This window comes from Chionomys nivalis, chromosome 17, assembly GCF_950005125.1.
Source record: "Chionomys nivalis chromosome 17, mChiNiv1.1, whole genome shotgun sequence".
NCBI lineage: Eukaryota > Metazoa > Chordata > Mammalia > Rodentia > Cricetidae > Chionomys > Chionomys nivalis.
This window is the reverse complement of record NC_080102.1, coordinates 36,292,473-36,317,348: the sequence shown is the minus strand read 5'-3', so window position 1 is coordinate 36,317,348 and position 24,876 is coordinate 36,292,473. Positions and strand designations below refer to the sequence as shown.

The window sequence follows — 24,876 nt, the reverse complement described above, 5'->3', positions numbered from 1 at the left end:
AGTGTTCACAGAGTGCAATTCTTCCCAGCCTTCTGCCAGGTCACTGTTTTTTCTTTTTCTTTTTTTTAAAAACATCTTAGGGGCTGGAGAGATGGCTCAGCAGTTAAGAGCACTGGCTGTTCTTCCAAAAGACCTGGGTTCAATTCTCAGCACCCACATGACAGTTCATAACTGTCTTTAACTCCCCTTCCAGGGGTTGCCGGGCGATGGTGGCGCACGCCTTTAATCCCAGCACTCGGGAGGCAGAGGCAGGCGTATCTCTGTGAATTCGAGACCAGCCTGGTCTACAGAGCTAGTTCCAGGATAGGCTCCAAAGCCACAGAGAAACCCTGTCTCGAAAAACCAAAAAAACCAAAAAACAAAAAAACTCCCCGTCCAGGGGATCTGACACCCTCATACAGACATACATGCAGGCAAAACCCCAATGTACATTAAATAAATAATTCTAAAAAAACAAAACCCCAGCCATCTTAGGTGGTTTAAGTGCACAAGTCAGCAGTATTATACAACAGGCTTCCAGAACTTTTATCTGGTTAATATGAAACTGTACTTGTTAGACACAGTGTTCCTCCTTGCTTGTCTTTTTTTTTTTTTTTTTTGGTTTTTCGAGACAGGGTTTCTCTGTAGCTTTGGAGCCTGTCCTGGAACTCTCTCTGTAGACCTGCCTGACTTTGAACTTACAGATCCACCTGTCTCTTCCTCCTGGGTGCTGGGATTGAAGGTGTGCACCCCTGCTGGGCCTTATAAATCTGTTTGTAAAGGTTTTTCTTAAAGTAGAGGTCTGGGGACTGGGGAGATAGCTTAGTGGTTAAGAGCACTGACTGTTGTTTCAGAGGACCTGGGTTCTCTGGCACATGGCAGCTCACAACTGTCTGTAACTCTTAAGATCTGTGTAACACCCTCACATGCATGCAGGCAAAGCCCCAATGTACATATTAAAAAAAATATAGAGGTTCTTGTTAGTTGTGTGGAAATGCGAGTGATTAGAGTACTCTGCCTCCATTGGGTTTCCCATAGCCCATCTGTCACATGGTGAATGGCTGTCTAACCTGACCCCACATGCACACACTGTATTTAACTCTTCTGTGGCTTGATTGCTCTGTACATTTGAAGTAGGAATATATTTTAATTGACCAGGGAATCTCTCATTAACCCTGAACCTGAAGCTTTAATTGAAAGTAAAAGGCAGAGGAAAGGGAAGTGCCGTAGTGTGAGTATGGTGAGAGAAAGGGTATTTTTGGATTTGACAGTGAGTCTTTTTTAAAACATGGCTTCTGTTGTGCAGGGATTATAAGCATATGTCACCATGCCTGTCTGTTTCTTAATCCTAACATTCCTAAAGCAGTGACTAAAGAAGAAGACCCTGTCTTTCTATCAACACCATATTGTAAAGGAGTAGGGAGGCTTGTGTTATATGGTGAGATACTTCACTGCAGCACAAAAATAGGATTGCTAATGAATTTAATGTTTGCTGCAGTCTCAGATCTGTTGAAAGATTTTTCTATAGTATATACTGTTGTGCCCAGAGCCTGGACCCCAAAACCCACCAAGAAACCAGATCCAATGCAAAAATTACAAGTTAACTCAGATCCTCCGTTCGACACAGTGGGGAACCCCTAGCTGCAGTGGGGGCAGGGCATATATTGAGGGTAGAGCCAGGTGAGGGGGTCGTCTGGGGGTCTGCTAGTTGCATAGTAACAGTCTCAGGATTGGCGCATCTCCAGGCTGGGGGAACCTGTCCTGAGGTGATTGGTCAGTTGCAGCTGAGGAAAGGTTGCTATATCTGGAGGCCATGGAGGGGTCGTGTTACTGCATTCTGTGTTACCAGTAATTATCATCACATCCAGAGCCCGCCAGCTAACTTCTGATTGGTTCCTTACCACCTGGAGGATACCTGGCAGTTCCTTTCCAGTAATTAGAGCAAGGTTGGGGAAAGCCAGGGGCTCAGCACATTCTGCTTAGTCTGGGGCCTACATCTTGCTGGGCTTTTTCTGCAGCTTATCATGGCTACCAAAGAGGCGGGGGGCGGGGGGGCAAGAGGGGGAGCGCTGGGTGAAGGTCTGGGCCCTTCAATACTAGCATTGCTTTTTGCTTTTCCTGTGTATCCAGGTGAGTCACAGGACATGGTACCATCCCCTCTGGACGCTAGAGTATGCAATTCTAGATTTTTGTATATAGTAACCTTGATTGTGGTGCAGAGGGACAGAAAGGAATGATTCTTGTGGTCCCAGCTGGTAATGACTGTGTTGTCTTCATTCTCAGGTGAGCAATGGCAGGCGCTGGTGAGCGCAAAGGCAAGAAGGATGACAATGGCATCGGAACAGCCATTGATTTTGTGCTCTCCAATGCCCGGCTGGTGCTGGGTGTGGGTGGAGCAGCCATGTTGGGCATTGCCACCCTGGCGGTTAAGCGGGTAAGTGTGTGCAGTCTGGTCCCAGGATGGGAGGTCACGGTGAGTTGCCTCTACAAAATGAGGCTCTAGTGAGGGAGTATTATTTGCTCATCTGGCAGTCTGCTTCTAGGCTTCTCCCATAAAGAGATCACTGGAGATGTAAAGAAATGTATCCCAGCAGGTAAAACACAACAACTAACCCAACTACCCACCCTTCCCTGATGACCTGATTGAAAATAGCAACCACATGTATCCTCTAATTCTCAAAGCATTTATCTTTATCTGCATTCTTGGTGTTGAACTTTACCCTCCGGGTAGACTGGACACACCTGGAAGCTTAGAACAATGCTTAGCGTGTAAGATCACAGACAGCCCTTAGTTTGTGAGTTCATTTCACAACTTCAGCCAGCCAGACTGAAAATACTTTGTTTGTTTGTTTTGGTACCTGCCCTGGAACTTGCTCTGTTGATCAGGCTGACCTTGAACTCGGCCTCCCAAGTGCTGCGATTAAAGGCACATCCTGCCACCACCTGGCGAAAATACTTTTTTAAAAATTGCATTTACATGGCTGGGTGTGGTGGCACACGTCTTTAATCCCAGCACTAAGTGAGGCAGAGTCAGGCTGGTCTCTGAGTTTGAGCCCAGCCTGGTCTACAGAGCAAGTTCCAGAACAGCCAGGGCCACACAGAAAAGCCCTGACTTGAAAAACAAACAAATAAAAAAATTGTATTTATACTGATAGGTGCAGCATTTTTTTGGGTCATTCTTTAGGCAATCAGGATAATTATTTATATAGCATTTACATTGTATTAGATAATATAAATAAGATTTAAAATACATATAAAGCTATGCACAGGTTATGTGCAAGAACAATGACTTTTTACATTTTTTTTTTTTTTCCTCGAGACAGGGTTTCTCTGTGGTTTTGGAGCCTGTCCTGGAACTAGCTCTTGTAGACCAGACTGGTCTCGAACTCACAGAGATCCGCCTGCCTCTGCCTCCCAAGTGCTGGGATTAAAGGCGTGCGCCACCACCGCCCGGCTACAATGACTTTTTAAAAGATTATTCTATTGGTGTGTGATACTTGTGTGCAGGTGTACAGTGGAGACCAGAGGACAACTTTGTGGAGTGGGTTCTTAGCTTCTACCTTTTTATGAGTTTTTGGGATTGAACTCAGACTTGCGTTTTTTGGGGAGCAACTACTTTTACTTGCTGAGTCTTCTGACCGTCTCTGTTGTTCTGAGATAAGGTCTTACACTGTAATCTCCCTAGCTGGGAACTCACTGTGTATAGCCTTGAACTTAAATCTTCCTGCCTTAGCCTCCTGACTGCTGAGATTTTAGGCATGCACCAGCTACATTTTAGGATTTTAGGCACTATACCCAGCTACAGTGCCATTTCCTGTAGGGACAGGAGGCATCTAAGGATTTTGGTATGCTTGGAGTGTCCTGGGACTAATCCTTTGGTGATACTGAGGAACAGCTGGTACTACCTGTGGAATAAATAAATCAGTGTTGAACATGGAGTGTTAGGTAAGCACTCTGCTGCTGAGCAACGTTCCCAGCCCTTTCAACATGGAATATTCTTTTTTTTTTTTTTTTGGTTTTTCGAGACAAGGTTTCTCTGTGGTTTTGGAGCCTGTCCTGGAACTAGCTCTTGTAGACCAGGCTGGTCTCGAACTCACAGAGATCCGCCTGCCTCTGCCTCCCAAGTGCTGGGATTAAAGACGTGCGCCACCACCGCCTGGCAACATGGAATATTCTTTTTTTTTTTTTTTAAAAAATATTTATTTATTTATTATGTATACAATATTCTGTCTGTGTGTATGCCTGCAGGCCAGAAGAGGGCACCAGACCCCTCTACAGATGGTTGTGAGCCACTATGTGGTTGCTGGGAATTGAACTCAGGACCTTTGGAAGAGCAGGCAATGCTCTTAACCTCTGAGCCATCTCTCCAGCCCCCGGAATATTCTTAAAGAAAAATGTTGTATAGTCAGAAAATACTGATGTATCTTAGTGATTGGAAGAAATGACCAAAAAGGGAAAACTTGAGATTTGAGAAGTCTCTGGAGTCTGGGCTCTGTAAGTAAAGGTGCTTGCTCCAAGCCAGACAACCAGCGTTTGATCCCAGGACCCACATGGTAGAAGGAAAGAAATGACCCCAAAAAGTTATCCTATGCCATTCACACACGTGCTGTGGTATGTGCACATGCACACACATATACCCACATACAAAATAAAAAATGTCTGAACTAGAAAAAATTGTCTGATCTTGATGGCATAAATATCTCTAGAAAGAAATATACCACATATTAACAGTTTTCTATGGGTTGTGGCATTGTGGGTAAATTATTTCTTGATAATATTTAATTTTTCCTGAGATTTTCTGCATGGAGCAGTATATTCTATAGTCTAGACTAAAACAAAATTATTTTGAAAAATTTGGCTGAGGAGAGAGCAAGATGTCTATCTTCGGGTCCTATCATTTGTGGTGTGGACCAGCCAGGATCGAATTAAAAATGAGTGATTTTTGTTTGTTTGTTTGTTTGTTTTTGAGAGGGTTTTTCTGTGTAGCTCTGGCTGTCCTGGAACTCACTCTGGCCTTGAACGCACAGAGATCCACCTGCCTCTGCTTCCCAAGTGCTGGGATTAAAATCGTATCCCAATACTGCCCATCAAAAATGGGTGATGTTGCAAAAGACAAAGATTTTTCTTCACAAGTGTGCCCAGTGCCACACTTTGGAAAAGGAAGGGAACCATAAGACTGGACCACAATCTTCATGGTCTGCCTGGGCAGAAGACAGTGCAGGCTGCTGGCTTCTTTTACACAGATGCTGGCAAGAGCAAATGCATCATCACTTTGGGAGGGGATACCCTGATAGAGTGTTTGGAGAATCCTAAAAAGTACATACCTGAAACAAAAGTGATCTTTGCTGGAATTAAGAAGGAATAAAGGGGGCCGGGCGGTGGTGGCGCACGCCTTTAATCCCAGCACTCAGGAGGCAGAGACAGGTGAGTTCGAGGCCAGCCTGGTCTACAAGAGCTAGTTCCAGTTCCAGGACAGACTCCGTATCTACAGAGAAACCCTGTCTCGAAAAACCAAAAAAAAAAAAAAAGAAGGAATAAAGGGCAAACCTGATAGTTTAATCTTTAAAAGGCTATCAGTGAGTAACACTACTACCTTACTTATTGCAAAACAAATGTCTGTTTTTTTTTTTTTTTTTTAATGTGAACCATAATATTTTTTTAGACTTAGGCTGGCCTTAACTCACAGATCTGCCTGCCTCCGAAGTGCTGGGATTAAAGGCATGTGCCACCACCACCTAGTATGTATACCATAATTTAATTCATACACCAGGATTCAGATCATGAATGGTTAACTCTGATTTTGTTCAGACAGTCCTGATTTAAGTAAAATTGACTTGTAGTAAAGTAGGAAAAAAATTGTCTGGGGATGTAATTGAGTGGTAGAGTGTTTATCCAGCATGTACAAGGACCTGGGTTGCATCCCCAGTACCACCATCAACAAAAACAACAAAAAACTTTTGAATTTAATAGGGGGGGAGAAGTGTTGGGAAGGAGGCAGAAGGAGGAGGGCTGGTATATGTCCTGGGTCCTCTCTGGTGTTGCAGATGTATGATCGGGCAATCAGTGCCCCTACCAGCCCCACCCGCCTGAGCCATTCAGGAAAGAGGAGCTGGGAAGAGCCAAACTGGATGGGCTCCCCTCGACTATTGAACAAGGACATGAAGACAGGCCTGAGCCGGTCTCTGCAGACTCTTCCCACAGACTCCTCTGCTTTTGACACAGGTAAGAAACTCCTTAACTTTCTGGGACTGCTTCTGGCTTTAGAGCTGCTGTGGTGGAGAGACATTTCTCAGAATGCCCTTTGTGCCAAGTCCTTTTCCTTCCTGGGACTAGGACTTCTGTGGACTGAGCAAGCTTGGGCAGAGCTCACATGCCTCTCTCTCTTGCCTTGGCAGATACATTCTGCCCACCCCGGCCCAAACCATTCCCCAGGAGGGGCCAGGTAGACTTGAAGAAGTCACGACTCCGCATGTCCCTGCAGGAGAAACTTCTTTCTTACTACCGGAACCGGGCAGCCATCCCTGCTGGAGAGCAGGCTCGGGCCAAGCAAGCTGCAGTGGACATATGTGCTGAGCTCCGGAGCTTCCTGCGGGCCAAGCTGCCTGATATGCCACTTCGGGACATGTATTTAAGTGGCAGCCTCTATGATGATCTGCAGGTAACATAGTTCTTATGAAGGGTGGGGCTGGGCATAGACAGATACTTCTCAGTATTGTGGTTGTTCAAGAAAGTCATTGTGTCTGGGATTCAACTGGAGAGCTGCTTGCTTGTAAATCCATCCCACAGCAGAATTTATTTCTTTGCTTTGTCCTTTCTCACCTTTTTAGTCATACTTAGACTTTTAAAGAAGCTATAGGGGCTGAGGATATGGCTCAGTTGGTATAACCTTAGTTGTATTAGACCCTGGGTTCATAAAATAGGCATTGTGACACAGGCCTGTTATCACAGCTCTCAAGAGGCAAAAGGATCAGAAGATTAGGGTCAGCCTCAGCTGTGTAGTTTGAGGCCAGCCTGGGTTATGTGACATCCTACCTCAAAAACAAAACAAAAACCAAAACCCTGAACCAGGGTAGTGGTATAAAACCTCCTTTATTGTATTCTTGTCTTGTTTTCTATGTGCTGATTGAATCATTGGTTTGCATTACTGTTGGCAAGTGCAAGATGTTAGATCTGTGTTGTAAGTAGCATATCTCTTTTGACTAGTAAAGTCCTCTAAAACCTTTTTAAATTCTGGGGCCAATGAGATTACTCAGCAGGTAAAGGTGCTTGTCACCAAATCTGATGACCTGAGTTCAGTCCCTGAGTTGTATGTACATGGTGAAAGGAGAGAACTGACTTCTGTAAGTTACCGCTGACCTCCACATGCCATGACACATTACATGTGTGCATGTGCACACACTAAGTGTAATAAAACATTAAAAACATAACCAACATTTTTTAATTCTTCTCTGGCAGGTGGTGACAGCTGACCACATCCAACTCATTGTCCCTCTTGTGCTGGAGCAGAACCTGTGGTCAGGTATACCTGGCGAGGACACCATCATGAATGTTCCTGGATTCTTCCTTGTCCGTCGTGAGAACCCAGAGTACTTTCCTCGTGGTAGCAGTTATTGGGACCGCTGTGTTGTAGGTGGCTACCTCTCCCCAAAGACAGTGGCAGACACATTTGAGAAGGTAGTGGCAGGCTCTATCAACTGGCCAGCCATAGGGTCCCTCTTGGACTATGTGATCCGACCAGCACCACCCCCAGAGGCCCTGACACTAGAAGTGCAGTATGAGAGGGACAAACATCTTGTCATTGACTTCCTGCCATCAGTGACCCTTGGTGACACTGTCTTGGTGGCCAGACCACACCGCCTAGCTCAGTATGACAACATGTGGCGGCTGAGCTTGCGTCCTGCTGAGACGGCACGCTTACGGGCTTTGGACCAGGCTGACTCAGGCTGCCGATCTCTGTGCCTCAAGATACTCAAGGCCATATGCAAATCCACTCCAGCTCTGGGCCACCTTACTGCCAGCCAACTAACCAATGTCATCCTCCACTTGGCCCAGGAGGAGGCTGACTGGTCTTCAGACATGCTGGCCGACCGCTTTCTGCAGGCCCTGAGGGGACTCATCAGCTACTTGGAGGCTGGAGTCTTGCCCAGTGCTCTGAACCCCAAGGTGAACCTATTTGCAGAGCTCACCCCTCAAGAAATAGACGAATTGGGATATACTCTCTACTGCTCGTTGTCTGAGCCAGAGGTGCTGCTGCAGACGTAGGGCAGGTGAAGGCCGGAGTGGGCGTCGGGTGATCAGGCCCAAAGTCTCCGTTAGAAACACTTGGCTACATGGTTGGTGCCTCACAGGGTCCCTAGGTGCCTCCTCTTTTGCTGGTCATTGTCCTGGTCAATTCATGCTGATTAGAACGACATCCCTTTGGTTTTCTCACCTAACCCTATTTTTGTTACCAAACACTGTGCTCCCTATTGCCGCCTTGCTCTAGGCTGATTTTTATGGAACGAACAGAGAAGGTGGAGTGCTGGTCTCAGCTGTTGGGTGTTTTGTTTTTTTGCCCGAAAATTCTTGCTTTTCTGTCTGCTCTGCACTGTTCTGCCCTTTGGCCTCTTATTTGCTGTCTTCTCTGTCTTTCCTTTTCTTGGTCACACCTGTTTGCTCTCACCCCTGGAGCACATCTGCCTACTGAAGATGTCACCTGTGGTCTGTCACAGAAGGCTGAGTGCATGTTTCCAAGCTGAGCTCTGCAGAGTAATGAGACAGCACAGTATTTAGGTTTCCGGGGAGGCTGGCGGAGAGTCTGCCCTGGCAAATCAGCCTTTGGTTCTGCTTCCTGGAAAGCAAGCTCCTCTCCCCCCCCCCCCCCAAGCATTTATCTTTGCTAAGAATTTTTCACCTGGGAATGGTGCATATAGGAAGAGCCAATGCAGTTATTTTATTGGAGATTGTGTTTTTTTTCTTTTTATGGCTATAAGTGGGAGCACAGGGGGAGAGGCTCTGTTCCTACTGTCTGTTTCTGTCACACAGGGAGTGGGAAAGCTTGGGGGCTTCACTGACAGCACCTCCAAGGGTGCTGGTTTCCTTTATTGCCAACAGAAAAAGGCCTTGCTGTAGCAGTAGAGGCTAAGGGAAGGCAATAGGAGGCTGAGTGTCAGCTGAAACCCAGTAACCAGGTTTTCTTCTCGACAGGCTCTACCTTCTTAAATGTTCTCTTAGAGCAAGAACACACCCAGGGCCAATACCCCCCACCTGACTCCTGTCCCCATTGACCTAGAGAGTGTTTGCTGAACACTGTAGGTACCTCCACAGGCCAGAGGGCACATGAACATGCCAGCCCTTGTCCCTCGCCTGTCTCCTGGGGAGATTGGTGCTACCTAGGAAGAGGGTACATAGATAAGACATACAGAAAAGAGTTGGGGCTTCCCACATTGCTGCTAATATCCCTATTTATGGCCATGTAATTGTATCCTAGGGGTGAGGGGAAGGGAGGTGGTTAGTATATCCGTTCATGACAGAAAGCTGATAGTAACTCTGGTTCTGATTTGCCCATCTAGCATTTTGTTCTCCCATCAAGTCTTTCTATTTTAACTCTACTACCTCTCCATCAGTGTGATTCTGGTGATGCACTCTGCAGCTGTGTTGGCCCTTCCTTATGAGGGTGACGTGAAGTGACTATAAATAGCACTGTCTTCAGCAGCCCACTTGAAATGAGGGTAGAGATAGATAACTTGCCATTTCCCCCTCCCATTAGGTTAGGAGGTCCTTTCTGCCTCTTTTCCCATATATATGACTCCTTCAGGAGTTTCTATTTGATTTGTGTAAGACAGTATGAGAAACTTGAAAATGATAAAGCCAAGAACCTTAACTGAAACACGATGCCCTGGCTGTTTATAATAATGAAATGGGAGCTGAAGACCATGTTGCCTAGGTCGGACTGAGTAGGTGTAGGAGGGCTGACATTGAGGGGTCCAAGGTTCTAGCTGGTGCCTGTTGTTGGGGTGGGGGGTTGATAGACTGCTGCAAAACCAGGTTTTGTTTAGGTAGATTTGGACTTCTGTCATAAGTATTATAAGACTTTCGCAAGCTGTCAATTATGAACTGATTCCATTGAAGATACCGGGAAGAGTGCAAATGAAACCCCAAATAATCACAGCCACATGTCATTTGTGAATCTAAGAAAACAGTGAATTTATCTCCTGTCTTTAGGAGCAGCTTCGACTTTGGACTGTGCTTTGCAAAACCAAAATCTTGACTTGGCCGTCTTATACATCTTATATGCGAGAGCCTCTTAGAAGTCCTCAGAACAAGGAGAAGTGGGAACAGCTCTGTCCTGAGGGTTTGTTGATTAGCTGAGCAGGCCTTCCTCTTTGCTGTTATTTTCTTTGTCATAAAGTGGAAGGCGGCCAGATGCTCTGGGATGCTCCTGTGGAAGAAGAAATATTCTGCCCCTCCTTCTCAGTTGAAAAGACCCAGTGGCTGTGCCACCTCTGCCTTTCTCTTGAGTAACTCCCAAAACTACATGCCGAAGACAGTACTCCTCACCTTAATAACCAAGGAAGTTCTAAGTTTATTTTGTTTCTTCTCTGTCGCCCTTTCTCAGAAATGGAATTCAGGATAGCAGTATTTTTCTTCATATTAGCAGTTGAGACTTTTTTTTTTTTAAATAAAAGATGGAAAAATTGTTGGGAGACCCATCATCTCCTTGGATGTCTCCCTGGCTGATTTTACTCCATTGTAATCCTCCACAGAGCTCAGATGGTTAAGGTGAATCAGCTTCTGGAACAAGGGCCCTGAGGGACCTTGAGAGCAGGGGTGCTCCATGTGTTTAGAGCCTTCTGCCGAGGATAGGACTGAGCACTGGCTACAACTCTAGCTTTTTTTGCTTAAAAGCTCAAGGCTAAGGTAAATGTGGAGGCACCTGGGACTAGAGTTGACCCTTGCACCAGGCTGGGAAGTTGTAAATGGCCAAAATACCAGGATGTAGGTCCAGTATTTAACTGTAGACTAGGGGTCAGATTGGTGTTAACTTTTGTTTTGATCACCTAGTCTTTAAACTCTTGGTCTCTGAGGCCAGGTCCACAACCTGCCTTCTTGCCTGCCCTTCCAAGGTGGTCAGTGTGTCAAGCTGGTAGAATGGGATCAATCACCAGTCTTTGTGTCCTGTCTTAGCTGGGTCCATATAGGAGCAGCTTAGCTTTGAGGCCCAGAGACCCTTTATTCCTTTTTCTCCTTGAAGGAGCAAATTCTACTGGGGAAAACAGCATCTTCTGCAGCATGGGAAGAATAAAATAAAACTCCTTTCCAACAACTCTGGTGTGTGTATGCAGTATGAAGTATTTTCTTACATGGATGCTAGGCGAGGTCCGTTTTCAGCTTTAAAGCATCTGGCTTGGATCTCTGTAGTAGACCGAGGACAAAGAAGCCATCAGACATTCTCCTGTAGTGTCAAATCAGGGTGTTTCTTAACCTGCATGGCCTTATGTCAGGAGCTTTCCTAGAGTAAAGGGAGGACATAGTTAACGCTTTTGGTGAAAGGACTAGACACCTTCTGTATGTCTACGCATGCACTCTTTGGGGATAAGAAACACCCCATTATGTAGGCCTTGTGCATTCTGGGTGTTGTATTTTTTGCTTCATTTTGTTTATCCAGACGGTTTTATTTTGTAGCTCTGGCTGTCCTGGAACTTGCTCTGTAGACCAGGCTGGCCTTAAACTCAGAGATCTGCCTGCTTCTGCCTACTGAGTGCTGGGATTAAAGATGGGCATCACCACCACCTGACTTTTTAGTTTTTAAAACTAAATTCTCTTCTAATTTAAAAAAAAATGTTTGTTTATTATGTATACAATATTCTGTCTGCATGTATGCAGACCAGAAGAGGGCACCAGACCTCATTACAGATGGTTGTGAGCCACCATGTGGTTGCTGGGAATTGAACTCAGGACCTTTGGAAGAGCAGGCGATGCTCCTAACCGCTGAGCCATCTCTCCAGCCCCCTTCTAATTTTTAAAAAAGACTTATGTGTATGGGTGCCTTGCCTGCATGTGTATGTATGTGTACCACATGTGCGTGCCTGGTGCCCACAGACTTCAAAGGGCATCAGATTCCCTGAAACTGGAGTTAGGGATGAATGTGAGCCACCCAGTCTTCATGTGGTGCTGGGTCTGAACCTGGGTCCTCAGGAAGAGCAGCAAATGCTCTTAGCCCTTGAGCCATCTCTCCAGCTCCCGATTCCAGTTGTTTATAGTTGGCTTAGTCACATTCAATAATAATAGTAAAACATCCTCTGAGGAAGCAGGAAGAATGAATCCTGGAGGTGGGGACTTGGGAAGTAGGTCAGGGTCAGAAGTTTTGAGTTTTAATAACAATAGCAATAATTACCTGTCTCTTTCGGCCTCTGGTAGCTCAGGTTGACTTTGAACGTTGGTACACTTCAGACCTGAGTGCTAGGATTGCGTGTGCTAGAGTACGTGGCTTGCAAGTAATTACTGAGCAGTTAAGTGGGAGGCATTGTGCCAGTTGCTTTACGCATTTCTTAGGACAAGGAGAGACAACTTCCTTTTGCAGATAAGGAACCAGGCTCAGAGTGGATGTCACTTAGCCAAATCAAATGCCCCAGCCAATAAATGACAGAGCCAGCCCTTTCAGAAGTGGTATTTGTGTGAGTCACTTCAAGAGAAGTGGAAACTCAAGATTTCTGCCTTTAAGGGGCTGGAGTGTGGAAGAGGGACTCTCGGCACTCCCAAAACAGCACCCTTTTATGGGAGGGTTGGCTCTGATTAGGACTTGGGTTTCATCACTTAGCACGGAACAAGCGGCTGCTCACACACCTGGATGACTTCTTGGGAAGGTTATGTCTGGAAGTACTTAGGAGTTAATCAAAACTACCCTGGGGCTTGAGAGCCAGTTGAATTAAACATGATCTTAAGACAACGGACGCTGTATAAACCAGCAGCAAGCACCCCTATGAGGCAGGAATGGGAAGGTTTAGACCTGAAGTTAGGCATATTTTTCCAGCTACAGGGTTCAGAGGAAAGTTGCAGAGCTAGAGGAACTAGAATATCTCCCAGTGAGGTTCCAACAAGAGCGCCCTGCTCAGTCCTTTCCTCAAAGGGCGTTCCTTGGACAGGAGTCTGAAAGCCTGCACCAGGTAACTCTCCGGAAGGCCTCTAGAGGCCGGAAACCTGCCCATTTGGTCCTGAGAACACAAAATATGGGGAAGGAGGGCTTCGGGCACAAGGGTCACGCCTGGAGAACTGGTTGCGTGCCAGACCAAAGCTTCCCAGGAGCGATGCTTGAGACAGCCACTGCAGCAGGGTCACCCATGACAGGAGCCTGTTTGGCCGCCAGAACCTCTGGTAGCTCCGCCCTCCCCGCACAGACCTAACGCTCCTAGGTTCGGAGCCAATAAGAACCTGAGGTTTACATGACTCGCCACGCTTGGGCCAATCAGCTCGACGAGCGCTCCATTGGCGTCTCGCGTGATAACCAGGCAGCTTCGGTTTTGACCGTAATAGCTTTGGCTCAGTGCTCTCCCCGCCCTGTGAACTAACACCGGCCGGAAGTTCGGTGCCCAGATATCCCTCCGCGCCGACACGTGACTTCGGTTAGCTCTAAACCTGTAGTGTACTTTTCTCCGTTCACGGGGCCTTCAGAATGATCTGATAACTCCACAGCTACTCCCCGAGCACAGTGGAGGAGGGATGGGGAGGGCCAGGACGCCAATGGGATGCGGTTGGGTGGGCCTACGGCCGGACCACGTGATCACGGCGGGAGGATGTGCGGTGTGCTGCGTCCCTCGCGTAGTATATAAGAGGCGGGTGCAGGGCGTGTCGCCGCCATTTCTGCTTGCTCTTTGATAGATGAGGTTCTGTACGCAGTTGCGCCTTTCCTCACCCCCTCCCGCAGGGTCTGCGGCCACCATGGCGTATTAGAGGCAGCAGTGCCTGCGGCAGCGTTGGCCTTTGCAGCGGCGGCAGCAGCACCAGGCTCTGCAGCGGCAGCCCCCACCGGCTTAAGCCATGGCGTGAGTATTGGGCCGGTTGCGCAGGGCGTGTGCTTTGTTGGGGCTGGGCGCGGTTGCAGCCGTGGCGCGTTGATCACCATACGCGGCTTTACGAGCGACTGGACGCGTCGGTCTTGTTTGCGTGGCCGCGAGACGCCGGCGCTGGCTGGCGGCAGGGTTGGGTGGGGGAAGCACTGCCTTCAGTGCTGCTGCTTTGCTTCCCTTTTCGTCTCATATAGTTCAACGGCCGCGAGCTTGCCGGGGTCCCGGTGACATCCTGCGAACGTGGCGCAGCCAAGATGGCGGCGGGGCGGGGGTGTGAGTCATGGGGGTGGGGCGGGGCGCGACGTCGATGGCTGTATTAGGCAAGGACAAGCTGCTTCCTCTGGGGCGTCCGGCGAGGCAAGGCTGAGCCTCCATCTTGTGCAACCTGAGCCGGCGGCTGGGGAGGCTTACACAATGGCCTTGGGCCCACGTGCTGCCCATTCCGAGGCTTGTGGGATTTGGCTGTTCTGCATTTTAGATAGAAAGATGATGGGGTTTGCTTTTGGATTCTTAATGCAGGCTCTTCACGGAATCCAGCAGCAGCGTTGCTGTAACGAACAAAGATACCTTCGATTTAAGCACATTCTTCGATTCCAACAAAGCCCTACAACATGACCGAGATGAGCTTCCTGAACAGCGAAGTGTTGGCGGGGGACTTGATGTCCCCCTTCGACCAGTCGGGTTTGGGGGCTGAAGAAAGCCTAGGTCTTTTAGATGACTACCTGGAGGTGGCCAAGCACTTCAAACCTCATGGGTTCTCCAGCGACAAGGCTAAGGCGGGCTCCTCCGAATGGCTGGCTGTGGATGGGTTGGTCAGTGCCTCAGACACCGGCAAGGGTGAGTGGGCCACCACCTGCTCCCGGGTGCTCATTTCATGTGTGGGTCTGGTATTTTAATGGTTTTCTTCTGCCTTGAGTATGTGGCCTGAGCCATTAACTGTTTTTGTTGTTTTTTTTCTTCAGAGGATGCTTTCTCCGGAACAGATTGGATGTTGGAGAAAATGGATCTTAAAGAGTTTGACTTCGATGCTCTGTTTCGTTTTGATGACCTGGAAACCATGCCAGATGAGCTTTTGGCCACGTTGGATGACACATGCGATCTCTTTGCCCCTCTAGTCCAAGAGACTAATAAGGAGCCCATGACAGTGAACCCAATTGGCCATCTCCCAGAAAGTGCAACAAAAATCGACCAGGTTGCCCCCTTTGCATTCTTGCAGCCTTTTCCCTGTTCCTCAGGGATCCTGTCTTCCACTCCAGATCATTCCTTCAGTTTAGAGCTAGGCAGTGAAGTTGATATCTCTGAAGGAGACAGGAAGCCTGACTCTGCTGCTTCTATTACTGTAATCCCTCAGTGTGTAAAGGATGAAGACACCCCCTCCGATAATGACAGTGGTATCTGTATGAGCCCTGAGTCCTACCTTGGCTCTCCCCAGCATAGCCCTTCCACCTCCAGGGGATCACCAAACATTATTCCCTCTCCAGGTGTTCCCCGTGGGTCTCCTCGACCTAAACCTTATGACCCCCCTGGAGTTACTTTGACAGCTAAGGTGAAAATTGAAAAGTTGGATAAGAAGCTGAAAAAAATGGAGCAAAACAAGACAGCAGCCACTAGATACCGCCAGAAGAAGCGGGCTGAGCAGGAAGCCCTCACTGGCGAGTGTAAAGAGCTAGAAAAGAAGAACGAAGCTCTGAAAGAGAAGGCAGATTCTCTTGCCAAAGAGATCCAGTATCTAAAAGATTTGATAGAAGAGGTCCGTAAGGCAAGGGAGAAGAAGAGAGTTCCCTAGTAGGGTAGCCGGGTGCTTTGTACTTGTACATAGTCTTGTGCTGAAGCTGTGTTTGCTGTAATAAATTATTTTGTAGTAAAGTACCAGTGCAGGTTTGCTGTGTCATTCTCTTTCTAATAGACTTTTGTGTGTAGGGTGCATAGTGGACTTTGTACTTCACACAGGCCTAAATTTAAGTGAGGCAAGGCTGGGCTATGTGCTAGCTGGGGGATCTGGATTACTGAGAGGAACCAACCACCTGGACGCCATCTGTTCATAATTGGCTTTATGCCAGACGTCTGCCATGTAGGTACCTAGATAAGGTGGAATAGTACTTGAGCACACAAGCTGATAAGATTTCTCTAAGCTTATCCAGTTCGAGAGACCTTAGGAAACCTGTTGAGGGCTGATAAGTCCGATTACTGAAGAAGGAATAGAGCTGGTGTTGCTCACTGAGATGCTGGGGGCTGTTTGTACCTGCATACTGTATTAGTGCTGGGGTGGTTGGTTAAGCAGTGGGTAAGCATACGAATTGAGGTAGGAAGTGGATGGGAAGCTAGGACTATAGCTTTGCTTCCTAAGTCTAAAGTGGATTAAGGCCTGCAGGACTTAGCGTGTGCCAGCAGATTCATCTGAGTGCTAGCTGTTAATGGATGTAGTCTTTTGTATCTGATGTAGGCTGAGATATGGAGTTCATAAGACCATGGCCTTCCCAGCTTCATACTAAGTGGGGATCCACCCATGTATAGTCTGGCTAGTGGAAGGTGTAGAAATACCTGGTGTTTGTTTCTGCTTTGGGCTTTAAAGGTCCAGAGTGATCACCCCATCTGAACAGCTAAATTCAATTAACGGCTAAAAGATTTTTCAAAGAACGGTATGAAGTCAGCCATGAGCATTTTTACTGAGTAGCATGTTACAACTGTCCTGGTTACTCGACTTTAACTTGATTTCTTGTTGGGTTTTAAGATAGGGTCCCAGAACTCGACTATGTGGACAAGGCAAGTTTCAAATTCAAGAGAACCTTAGTGCTAGATGAGGTGCAGGGACACCTTGCTGAGGAAATTTAGGATTTCTTAAGGTCTGGCTGGGGGTGGGAACAACTTGTCTACAACTAAAGCAAAGAACATGTGTATCAGTAGAGGCAGAAAGCTTGATTTCATTCGTGTGTACACAATATCAGTTTAGCTGATTATGGTTTGCATCTATTTTGGCTCTGGAGAGGCTATGGCAGAATCACAGGCTTGAGTTATGAAGCTCTAGCTAAAGAAAAAAAAGCTATCCATAAAAGGATCAGTTAACTACACTGCTTAGGCTTGGTTTCAGTGGGGGTGGGGAGTGGCGTGGGAGTGGGGCAGAAACCGCCCTCAATGTCGCAGCTGGTTTTAAGGCTGGCTTTAATCCCTCACTTTAGTCCTGTTATTTCAGCCTCCCCGCCCATGAGCTTTAAAAAAACCTCCTACAGTCACCCTCAGCATTGATGCATTTGGTCAAGGGGCAGCTTAATTCAGCCTAGAACATGGTAGTGGGACAGTAAGCAGGTAGAAGACATTAGAGATAGTGACTACCCTCACCTGGCAGTGATTCCTTCCACTTCCTATGGCTGCTACCCCTCTATGCAGGGCTAATGTCATATCAGTCCTTCCAGGTGACCCTGGCAATGCTTTAAAAAGGGTCCTAGATGATCCAAGGATGACCTTGAATTGTTGCTTTCCCAGTTTCCACCTTCCAAGTGCTAGGGTTATAGACATGCACCACCACACTTGACCTGCTTAAAGAGGGACCAGGGAGACAGCCAAGATCTAGCCACTCTGACCATGGTGACTGAAGTCCCTGCCAGGTATTGACAAAATGGGTGGAAGCAGTGCTTGTTCTCCGGTCACTTGGCAGAGGATGGCCACTGGTGACTGCCCATTATGCATAAACACTGACAGAGATGTACACAGGGTCAACAGCCCAGCTTTTGTGGAACTTCACTTTTCCTAAGGAAAACAAACGTGTGAACTGCCTGGCAGTCTGGGTGGAGGACCTGCTCCTGGAGGACCATGCCGAGGGAGAGAACAAGATGGGGTCTGGGTGTGGGTAGGATGACGAAGCAGTAGCGTAGTCTGCAGATGAGGAAGTATGAGCAGGCCTTCAGGCTCACCCTTTTATGCAGGCAGGAGCTGGGCTGTCTTGGCCATTGAGGTGGTGGATGGAGGGTTTGGAGACAGAAGAGCCCAGGAAGAGAGTAAGCCGGGGAGGTGAGACCCAAGTGCTGAGCCCCTCCCCAGGCACTCTGGGATGGGCACAGGATCTTGGCCAGGGTGGATAGCAGGTAAATGCTCAAAACCACCATGAAGTGACAATTTGAGAGACAGGCCAGCTCAGGCTGGGGGCATCTCAGGGCAGACGGCTGGGCCTCCTGACCAGGTCTTTAAGAATGGGGAAACTGTGAAATGGGAGAGCTCTCCAACCCACCTATCCAGAACCTCATCAGCTCCAGCTGGGCCTTGGGTTGAGACCTCCCTAACCCCCAAGTCAGACCACTCTAGGCAAGGCTCATGTCCTGGTGGTTGACCTTGTGAGTCCCCAAGACCAGCACATGGCAGTCCAGCTCCAGTCTCTGGCTGTGCAGATGACCCAGCACACAGCAGGAGACACAGGAAGCATGTGGAATGGGGGTGTAGATCATCAAACTTTGTATCTATCTGGGATGCCTTAGTTGGGGTAGGCCTCCCTTTGCTAGGCCCCTTTGGCTTGAATGTAACAACTGGTATCCTCTTATTGGGCCACTGGGGATAATGGTCAGCACTACATTCTTCGAGTGTCTAACCTTTTCTTCTTGGCAGCAAGTTGAGGACTTATACCAGGAAAGGTACAGGATCTCTGGCGATATCCTCTAGGTGATCATGTGACCACAGGTGTGAACTCCTAGAAAGGGGCCCTGGAATCCTTTATCACCTCCCTCCAAGAATAAGCATGGAGCTGTTTGCTAAGTGGCTTATTTAAGATGGAGGAAATGAGTCCCAAGGCCACTTTGCAAAATTTAGCAAACAGGAAGGGGCAGATGGTCTGAAGACTAGCACCCATGTCCCTTTGAACCCACACCACAGAGGACCCAGAGCTCCCAATCACGAGCTTACAGTCACAACACCTTCCTTCCCTCCTGTTCCTGCTTGCTCTGACCCAGATGGATGGCCAAGCCTCCCACTAGGCAGAGGCCACATGGAGGCTGTGGGTAGTTCTGTGTCCCAATGTTGAGATGCAGCACTGAAGTGGGGGCACTGAACCCAGCTCTCTTACTGAGGACAAAGCCCAACCATTTGTCTTGTCAGAGACCCATCAATACCTTTCCTCTACTATTCTCCCTGGGGTTCAGGAGTCACATGACCTGAGGAACCTCTAGGCTTAAAATGAAGAGGTGGGCCCAGGGCAGAAGATGTTTGTGTGAAGGCCATCAGTTTTCTCCTTTAGGAATCCATCTATCTCCACTGAGGGGGCTCCTGGTCTCTGTGGCAGGAGAGTAGTTGTCTGTGCCATTCTTTCCACATGACTTTTCCTTTGCCACCCGTGTCTGGCACTGTGTTGGCTGGAAAAGGGCCAGTTTGCCCTGAGGTGGCACAAGCCTAGCTTTCAGTGATGTTCTTGGCTGGGGTACAGACTTAAATGTCAATCTGTTTGCTCAGGATGACTCCTGAAACCATGACCTATGTCCCCATCCCATGCTAGTGGCTATGCCCACTGAGGAGGGCATCACTGGTGGGAGCGATTTATGCTGGGCCTAAACTGGGGAAGTTTCTGACATGGAGCACCTTCATCCACACTGAGATGGGAGACGTGCTGTAAGTCCCATCAACAGCACATGTGCGCACACACACAAAACCTGAACCCACATTTGTTCAAATGCATTTACTTGAACTCAACAGCCAACTTGTAGTTCTTGGAGGTATGGTCTGAGAGGGCCACACACCTGGCCCTATTTCACAGCAAATAGTCCCAGGGTCCTGTCCTGGTCAAAGATATCAGGTCAGAATCTTTTCTGGCAGGGTATACATGGCAGAAATCCACTTCAATCTGAGTGCAAATTTGCCTCTGGGCTTGCAGCTCTAGTTCAGTGTCCCTGGGATACCAGCTCTAGGGCCTCCTGAGCCAGGCTGGATTGCACTGCCACCTGCTGGTCGCCCATGTCACAGCACTGCACAGCCACAGAGACTGCAGAGATACGGTGCTTTTTGTCCCCATCATCCCTGCAGGAAGCCTAGCTGCCGAAATACTCCCTCTGGAATTTCTGGAAGTCTTCTTCAGTGAACACAGTGCCCTCAGCCTTCTTCTTCTTTGTTGTCTTGGTCACTACCCGATCACAAGCTTTGCGGCCCTGGTTCTGCTGCAGAATCTGGAAAGGTTCTGGAGTGAGGGCACAGAATTTCCATTTTTGGGAGCACAGATGGAAACCCTTGAGATCACAGGAACTTAGGGCTCAGGGCAAGGCTGGACCAACTCCACACTGTATTTAGTGAGACAGATCCACATAGATCCTGAAGAAGAGCCTCAGCTATCACCCCTGGGTCCCTTCCTATAGCTTGCACCCCTAAACAAACCTGCTGGGTCACAGACTCTGGCACGGTGCTTCTCACGCTGGTCATAAACTTCAGGTTTGCTTTGAGGTGGTCTCGACTCTGTCGTTTCTGGTACTCGGCTGTGGGTAGCAGGCAGAGCATGTCATTTCAGACTCATCACACTATAGAAGCCTTCTGGGTCCCTTCCCTAGGTCATTTCAACAGTCTGGGCTCTTTCCAGCCAAATCTGCTTTTCCCATAGGTCCTGCTGAAAATCCCCACCTACTGGATGGCTTTCAGTTAGTCATGTGACTCAGCCACTTACTCAACAATTATGTCTTAAGCTAGGCATGCTGGCATACAGCTGTGATCCATCCAGCACTTGGGAGGCTGAGACAGGAAGACAGCTTCTAGCTACACAGTAAGTACCAGATCAGATAGGGTTATGTAGCAAGGCTATTTAAAAACAACACAGCAAAAACCCATCACTAACAACAAATAAAAACAGATATGCCCTGAGTACAACTGTGTATCAGCTTCTAGAGTTGTAAAAAGCAGAACACACAAGGACTCCTGGTCTCACTTTACAGGAAAAGGACTGAGAAGAGTGGTAATGAGCATCTTAGAGGGCTATCCATGGCTATCCATTCCTTGGGAGTGGGTGGGCCAAGTCTCACTCTGTATAGTCTGTAGACCAGGTTGGCCTCAAATTCAGGATTCTCCTGCCTTGTTCTCCTGATTGCAGTCCAGTTAGGATTATCCATCATACAAAAAAGACTGGAAAGTCAAAGTGGTCAACATCTAGAGTAGCGGTTTTTAACCTTCTTAATGCTGCGACCCTTTAACACAGTTTCTCATGCTGTGGTGACCCCTAACCATAAACTTATTTTGTTGCTACCTCATAACTGTAATTTTGTTACTGTTATGAATGTAATGTAATTATCTGTGTTTTCTAATGGTCTTAGGTAGTCCCTGAAAAGTGTCCTTTAATGCCCAGGGGTTGCGATGGACAGGTTGAGAATGCTCACCTAGAGAAAGGGCATCTGGAGACAGATGGAAACAGTGGTAAAACCTTCAAGAGGAAGACCAGAGATGGTGGCACACACCAATCCCAGCACTTGGGAGGCAGAGGCAGGTGGATCTACAAAGTGAGTTCCAGGATAGCCAGAGGTGTTACATAGAGAAACTTGTCTAAAAAAACAAAAAACAAAAACAACAACAAAAAAACTCACAAAGCTGAAATTAGAGAGATGTCCCTGAAGACCCTGAGGGGAAGTGAGGCTGGGCTCATGTCATGCACGTGCAGGGCTCACCCTGGTTGCTTCTGAGACTAAGATGACTGGGAGAGGCGAGAAGCTGAGACCAACTGTGAGCTTCTGCACAACTCAGGCTGAGATGAGGTAGCTCAAACCAAGGTGGCAGCCACTGAGCTATCTCCAGACTGGCTACTTTTATTTTTTGAAATAGGGACTATGTAGGCCAGGTTGGTCTCTAACTCAGGAGATCGTCCTGCTTCTGCCTCCTGAACACTGGGTTTAAGGGCATGTACCACAATGCCTGGCTACTGTCCTACCATCTTACCCATCCATTATGCATCAGGCTGTGGTGTGGTCACCAGGGCCACAGAAAATCCAGGGTCAGGGGTGGGAGGTTAGTCTTGTGTCTTGAGGATCGAGGAGCTCCCACTTCAGGACAGGAGTGAAGGGAACCCCAAAACTAGGCAGTGAGGCACCTTGACACGGGAACTCTGCAAACCACTCGTGTCCAAATCCGCCTCCTAGCTCCGCCTTTGCTCATGCTGCTCCCTCCTGGACTTCCATCTCTCATTTCAACTAATACTTAACTCTGGGTGTGGTGGTGCATACCCGTGAGCCCAACATTTAGGAAGCTGAAGCAGGAGACTGCTTTGAGTTCCAGGTCAGCCTGAGCCAGAGTAAGATCTTATCAAAACAAACCATGCCAAAACCAAACCAACAACAAAACACCAAACTTGGAGAAACAAACAATAAAATCCAAGTACCTAAATACCTTTATTCAGCGGGACTCATGGACCCAAAGACTAGAGAGAAGTTCACCATCCTGGGCCCCTCCGCTGAAGTCTGTAGGTCTGACCCTAAGGTGCCACACCCTAAGATGTTCTACTAGAAACATGGCTCTTGCTTTGCAGACAGGCCATCTCTGATGCCCATCGACTCACTTCTTTACTGTGATGGAGGAAGGAACACTGTCATCTGAGCAGAGCACACTGAGAGCAAGACCATGGGGACACACAACCTGTTCCCACGTGCACCACCGGGGCAGGTGCCCGTTTCTGTATCTGTAAAATGGGGTGAGAGAAGCGCTAACCTCACAGGGTTGCTGTGAGGATCAGATGAGCTCACACTTTTTCAGGGTTCAGGAGGGCATCGGGCACACGGAGAAGGAAACTGTTGGCTGAATGCCCCATTTCTTAAGAAGTGAGAAGGAGAAAGCTTCTATGTGTGTATGTGTATGTGAGCAGATGCCCGTGGAGCCAGAAGACAGCAGCTAATTCCCGGGACCTGGAGTCACAGGTGGATGTGAGCCGCCATGGGGGTGGCTGGGAACTCGAGCCAGGTCCTCCTAACCACTAAACCAGCCCTCTTCCCTCATGGCGGATACTCCCTCTTGACTCCTCTGTCAGCCTTTCCTGCTAACGGCCCCTTCTTCTCGCCTGGCAGCTTTTACACTTCCTCAGGCGCTCAGCCTTCACATTGCTTCCTCACAGACAGCTGAATTGGCTCGTTGCTTTGATTCTCCCTTGGAGCACCATAGAGCCTTCTACATCACAAGCCTCACACACTTAGCCAGGACTTACAAGCTGGTTTTGAGACTTTCTGCTGCTTCTCTTCCCACTAGGGCTATAGTTCGTAAGCACCCGGACCCTGTGTTTCTTTGACCTCTACAGTCAGGTCTTGCTGTGAACTCAACCACACTGCCAGGAATGACACTGAACTTCTGGTCCTCCTACCTCCACCTCCAAAAGTGCTGGGATTACAGGTCTGTGTCACCTCTCCCGGCTCTTTCACTTTCTCTCATTGTGTTAATAGCTACATAGCCGGTAACAGCAGAGGCACGCAGCTGAGAGCCCAGACTCGGGAGTTAGATCGCCGGGTTCGAAACCTGTCCCCCCCACGATTTCAACAGTTTTCTTGCCTTTTCCTTGTTGAATCTCCCGTAATGTTTGTAGCCCCGCCTCGAAGGCGTCTGCCCCCGAACCATGCGAAGCACTCACCTAGCGCGGACTTGGGCACCTTTCCCTTCGCTGAGTTCCGGAGTTTAAGGGCCTGGGAGGCCTTCGCCCTGGCCCTCCGGGTCCGCTTCATCGGAGCCCCGCTCGCCTTGGCCTGGCCGCGGGCGGCACGAGAGGCTGGAGAGGAAGACACGAAGGACCGAGTCGGAGGGCGCGCACCTTTCCCTTTCTCGCCCTCCCAGTCACTTCCCTCGGGGCCTCCCGCACAGCGCGACGTCCCAGGGCCAGCCCTCCTCACCCTCTGAGGCCTCCAGAAGCTCCAGGCCCCGTCGCAGCAACGCCGCCGACATGTTGCCGAGCCCCGCCCACACGCCGCGCGTTACTTCCGCCCTGGCGGTGTTCGCTCCTCGGCGGAAACCGGAGCCGGAATCCAAAGTTCCGAAGGGGCGGAAGTGCCCTCTTGGGACGCAAGCTAATGATGGGTTTCCCCTAGCCTCCGAGGAGTGGGAACTCGAGGCGTGTGCGAGGCTCGGAAGCCACCTTTGTTTTGTCTGATTCCTACCTAACAAGCTTTTTGTGAGCCAAGCTGTGCCGTCTTTGACAGCCTCGGCTTCCAGCCTCGCTGATCAGTTCTGGCCAGGGGCCAAGTATTGAGTAGTCTCAGTTCCTGCAAAAGAAACTGAAAGGCTAGATGTGGTTCTTCTTGTTTACTTTTGAGACAAGGACACAGTTATCCCAGTCTGGCCTTGAACTCACTGTGTAGCTGAAGATAACTTTGAACTCCTGATCCTCTTCTCTCTGCCTTCCAGGGGCCGGAATTGCAGACCCACGTCACTTTGCCAGGTTTAGACAGTTTCTCATGAACTTCAAAGCAATTCACAGATGCTGTGCACTTTGAGAATCTAGCTGACTTCCACTAAGCCAGTCACTTTAAAGACATTTGCCAGTGAGGCAAGGTGGCACACACTTGTAATCTTAATACTTGGGAAACTTTACTGAGAACATACCGTGAGTTCTAGGACAACCTGGACTGCACAGTAAGACTCTATCTCAAAAAAAACAAAACAAAACAAAACAAAAAAACCAAATAGATAAAGAAATAAAGACATTTGCACACTTGCAAAATAATGTACTTTGTTTTGAAAGATACAATTACTTACTGCAAAATGCTGTTTATGTTGTTAAGCAATAAATTGATTCGTTAAGTGAGTGAGTCCGTAAACACTGCTGGGCATAATACAGCACCTATGTATAACACCAGCACTTGGGAGGCTGAGCAGGAGAACAGCAAGTTTCAGGTCAGCTTAGACTACACAGCTACATACCAAGTTCTAGGTCAGC

General features: G+C 48.3%; 3 protein-coding genes across 5 annotated transcripts; 2 read left to right on the top strand and 1 right to left on the bottom strand.

The window, feature by feature from the left end:
* Positions 1-2,269: 2,269 nt before the first annotated feature.
* Mief1 (mitochondrial elongation factor 1) lies at positions 2,270-11,265 on the top strand. 2 transcript variants are annotated; one of them, XM_057792445.1, is made up of 4 exons: positions 2,270-2,413; positions 6,024-6,201; positions 6,375-6,637; positions 7,435-11,265. In XM_057792445.1, the coding sequence occupies exons 1-4, from the start codon at positions 2,270-2,272 to the stop codon at positions 8,239-8,241; spliced, it is 1,392 nt and encodes a 463-aa protein (XP_057648428.1). In that variant the 3' UTR covers positions 8,242-11,265. The 2 variants fall into 2 exon arrangements, with proteins under 2 accessions (XP_057648428.1, XP_057648429.1); XM_057792446.1 differs by lacking the exon at positions 2,270-2,413 and having other exon boundaries at positions 6,076-6,201; positions 6,461-6,637.
* Positions 11,266-13,820: 2,555 nt separating this feature from the next.
* Atf4 (activating transcription factor 4) lies at positions 13,821-15,893 on the top strand. The gene is made up of 3 exons (XM_057792104.1): positions 13,821-14,000; positions 14,544-14,861; positions 14,987-15,893. The coding sequence occupies exons 2-3, from the start codon at positions 14,636-14,638 to the stop codon at positions 15,808-15,810; spliced, it is 1,050 nt and encodes a 349-aa protein (XP_057648087.1). The 5' UTR covers positions 13,821-14,000; positions 14,544-14,635; the 3' UTR covers positions 15,811-15,893.
* A 3,786-nt stretch (positions 15,894-19,679) lies between these two features.
* Rps19bp1 (ribosomal protein S19 binding protein 1) lies at positions 19,680-23,917 on the bottom strand. 2 transcript variants are annotated; one of them, XM_057791951.1, is made up of 4 exons: positions 23,834-23,917; positions 23,578-23,712; positions 20,367-20,464; positions 19,680-20,161 (listed from the first exon to the last, which is right to left on the bottom strand). In XM_057791951.1, exons 1-4 carry the CDS (start codon positions 23,883-23,885, stop codon positions 20,027-20,029), a joined length of 420 nt encoding a protein of 139 aa, XP_057647934.1. In that variant the 5' UTR covers positions 23,886-23,917; the 3' UTR covers positions 19,680-20,026. The 2 variants fall into 2 exon arrangements, with proteins under 2 accessions (XP_057647934.1, XP_057647935.1); XM_057791952.1 differs by having other exon boundaries at positions 20,019-20,172.
* Positions 23,918-24,876: the final 959 nt, after the last annotated feature.

Bases quoted from the DNA above. Each gene is read 5' to 3' on its own strand.
- Mief1 (XM_057792445.1), top strand. From the start codon at position 2,270: ATGGCAGGCGCTGGTGAGCGCAAAGGCAAGAAGGATGACAATGGCATC. The intron at 2,414-6,023 runs GTAAGTGTGTGC...CTGGTGTTGCAG, and splicing joins CCACCCTGGCGGTTAAGCGG to ATGTATGATCGGGCAATCAG. The intron at 6,202-6,374 runs GTAAGAAACTCC...TTGCCTTGGCAG, and splicing joins CTCCTCTGCTTTTGACACAG to ATACATTCTGCCCACCCCGG.
- Atf4 (XM_057792104.1), top strand. From the start codon at position 14,636: ATGACCGAGATGAGCTTCCTGAACAGCGAAGTGTTGGCGGGGGACTTG. The intron at 14,862-14,986 runs GTGAGTGGGCCA...TTTTTTCTTCAG, and splicing joins TGCCTCAGACACCGGCAAGG to AGGATGCTTTCTCCGGAACA.
- Rps19bp1 (XM_057791951.1), bottom strand. From the start codon at position 23,885: ATGTCGGCGGCGTTGCTGCGACGGGGCCTGGAGCTTCTGGAGGCCTCA. The intron at 23,713-23,833 runs GTGAGGAGGGCT...CTTCCTCTCCAG, and splicing joins GCTTCTGGAGGCCTCAGAGG to CCTCTCGTGCCGCCCGCGGC. The intron at 20,162-20,366 runs GTTTGTTTAGGG...GAACCTTTCCAG, and splicing joins CAGAGTCTGTGACCCAGCAG to ATTCTGCAGCAGAACCAGGG.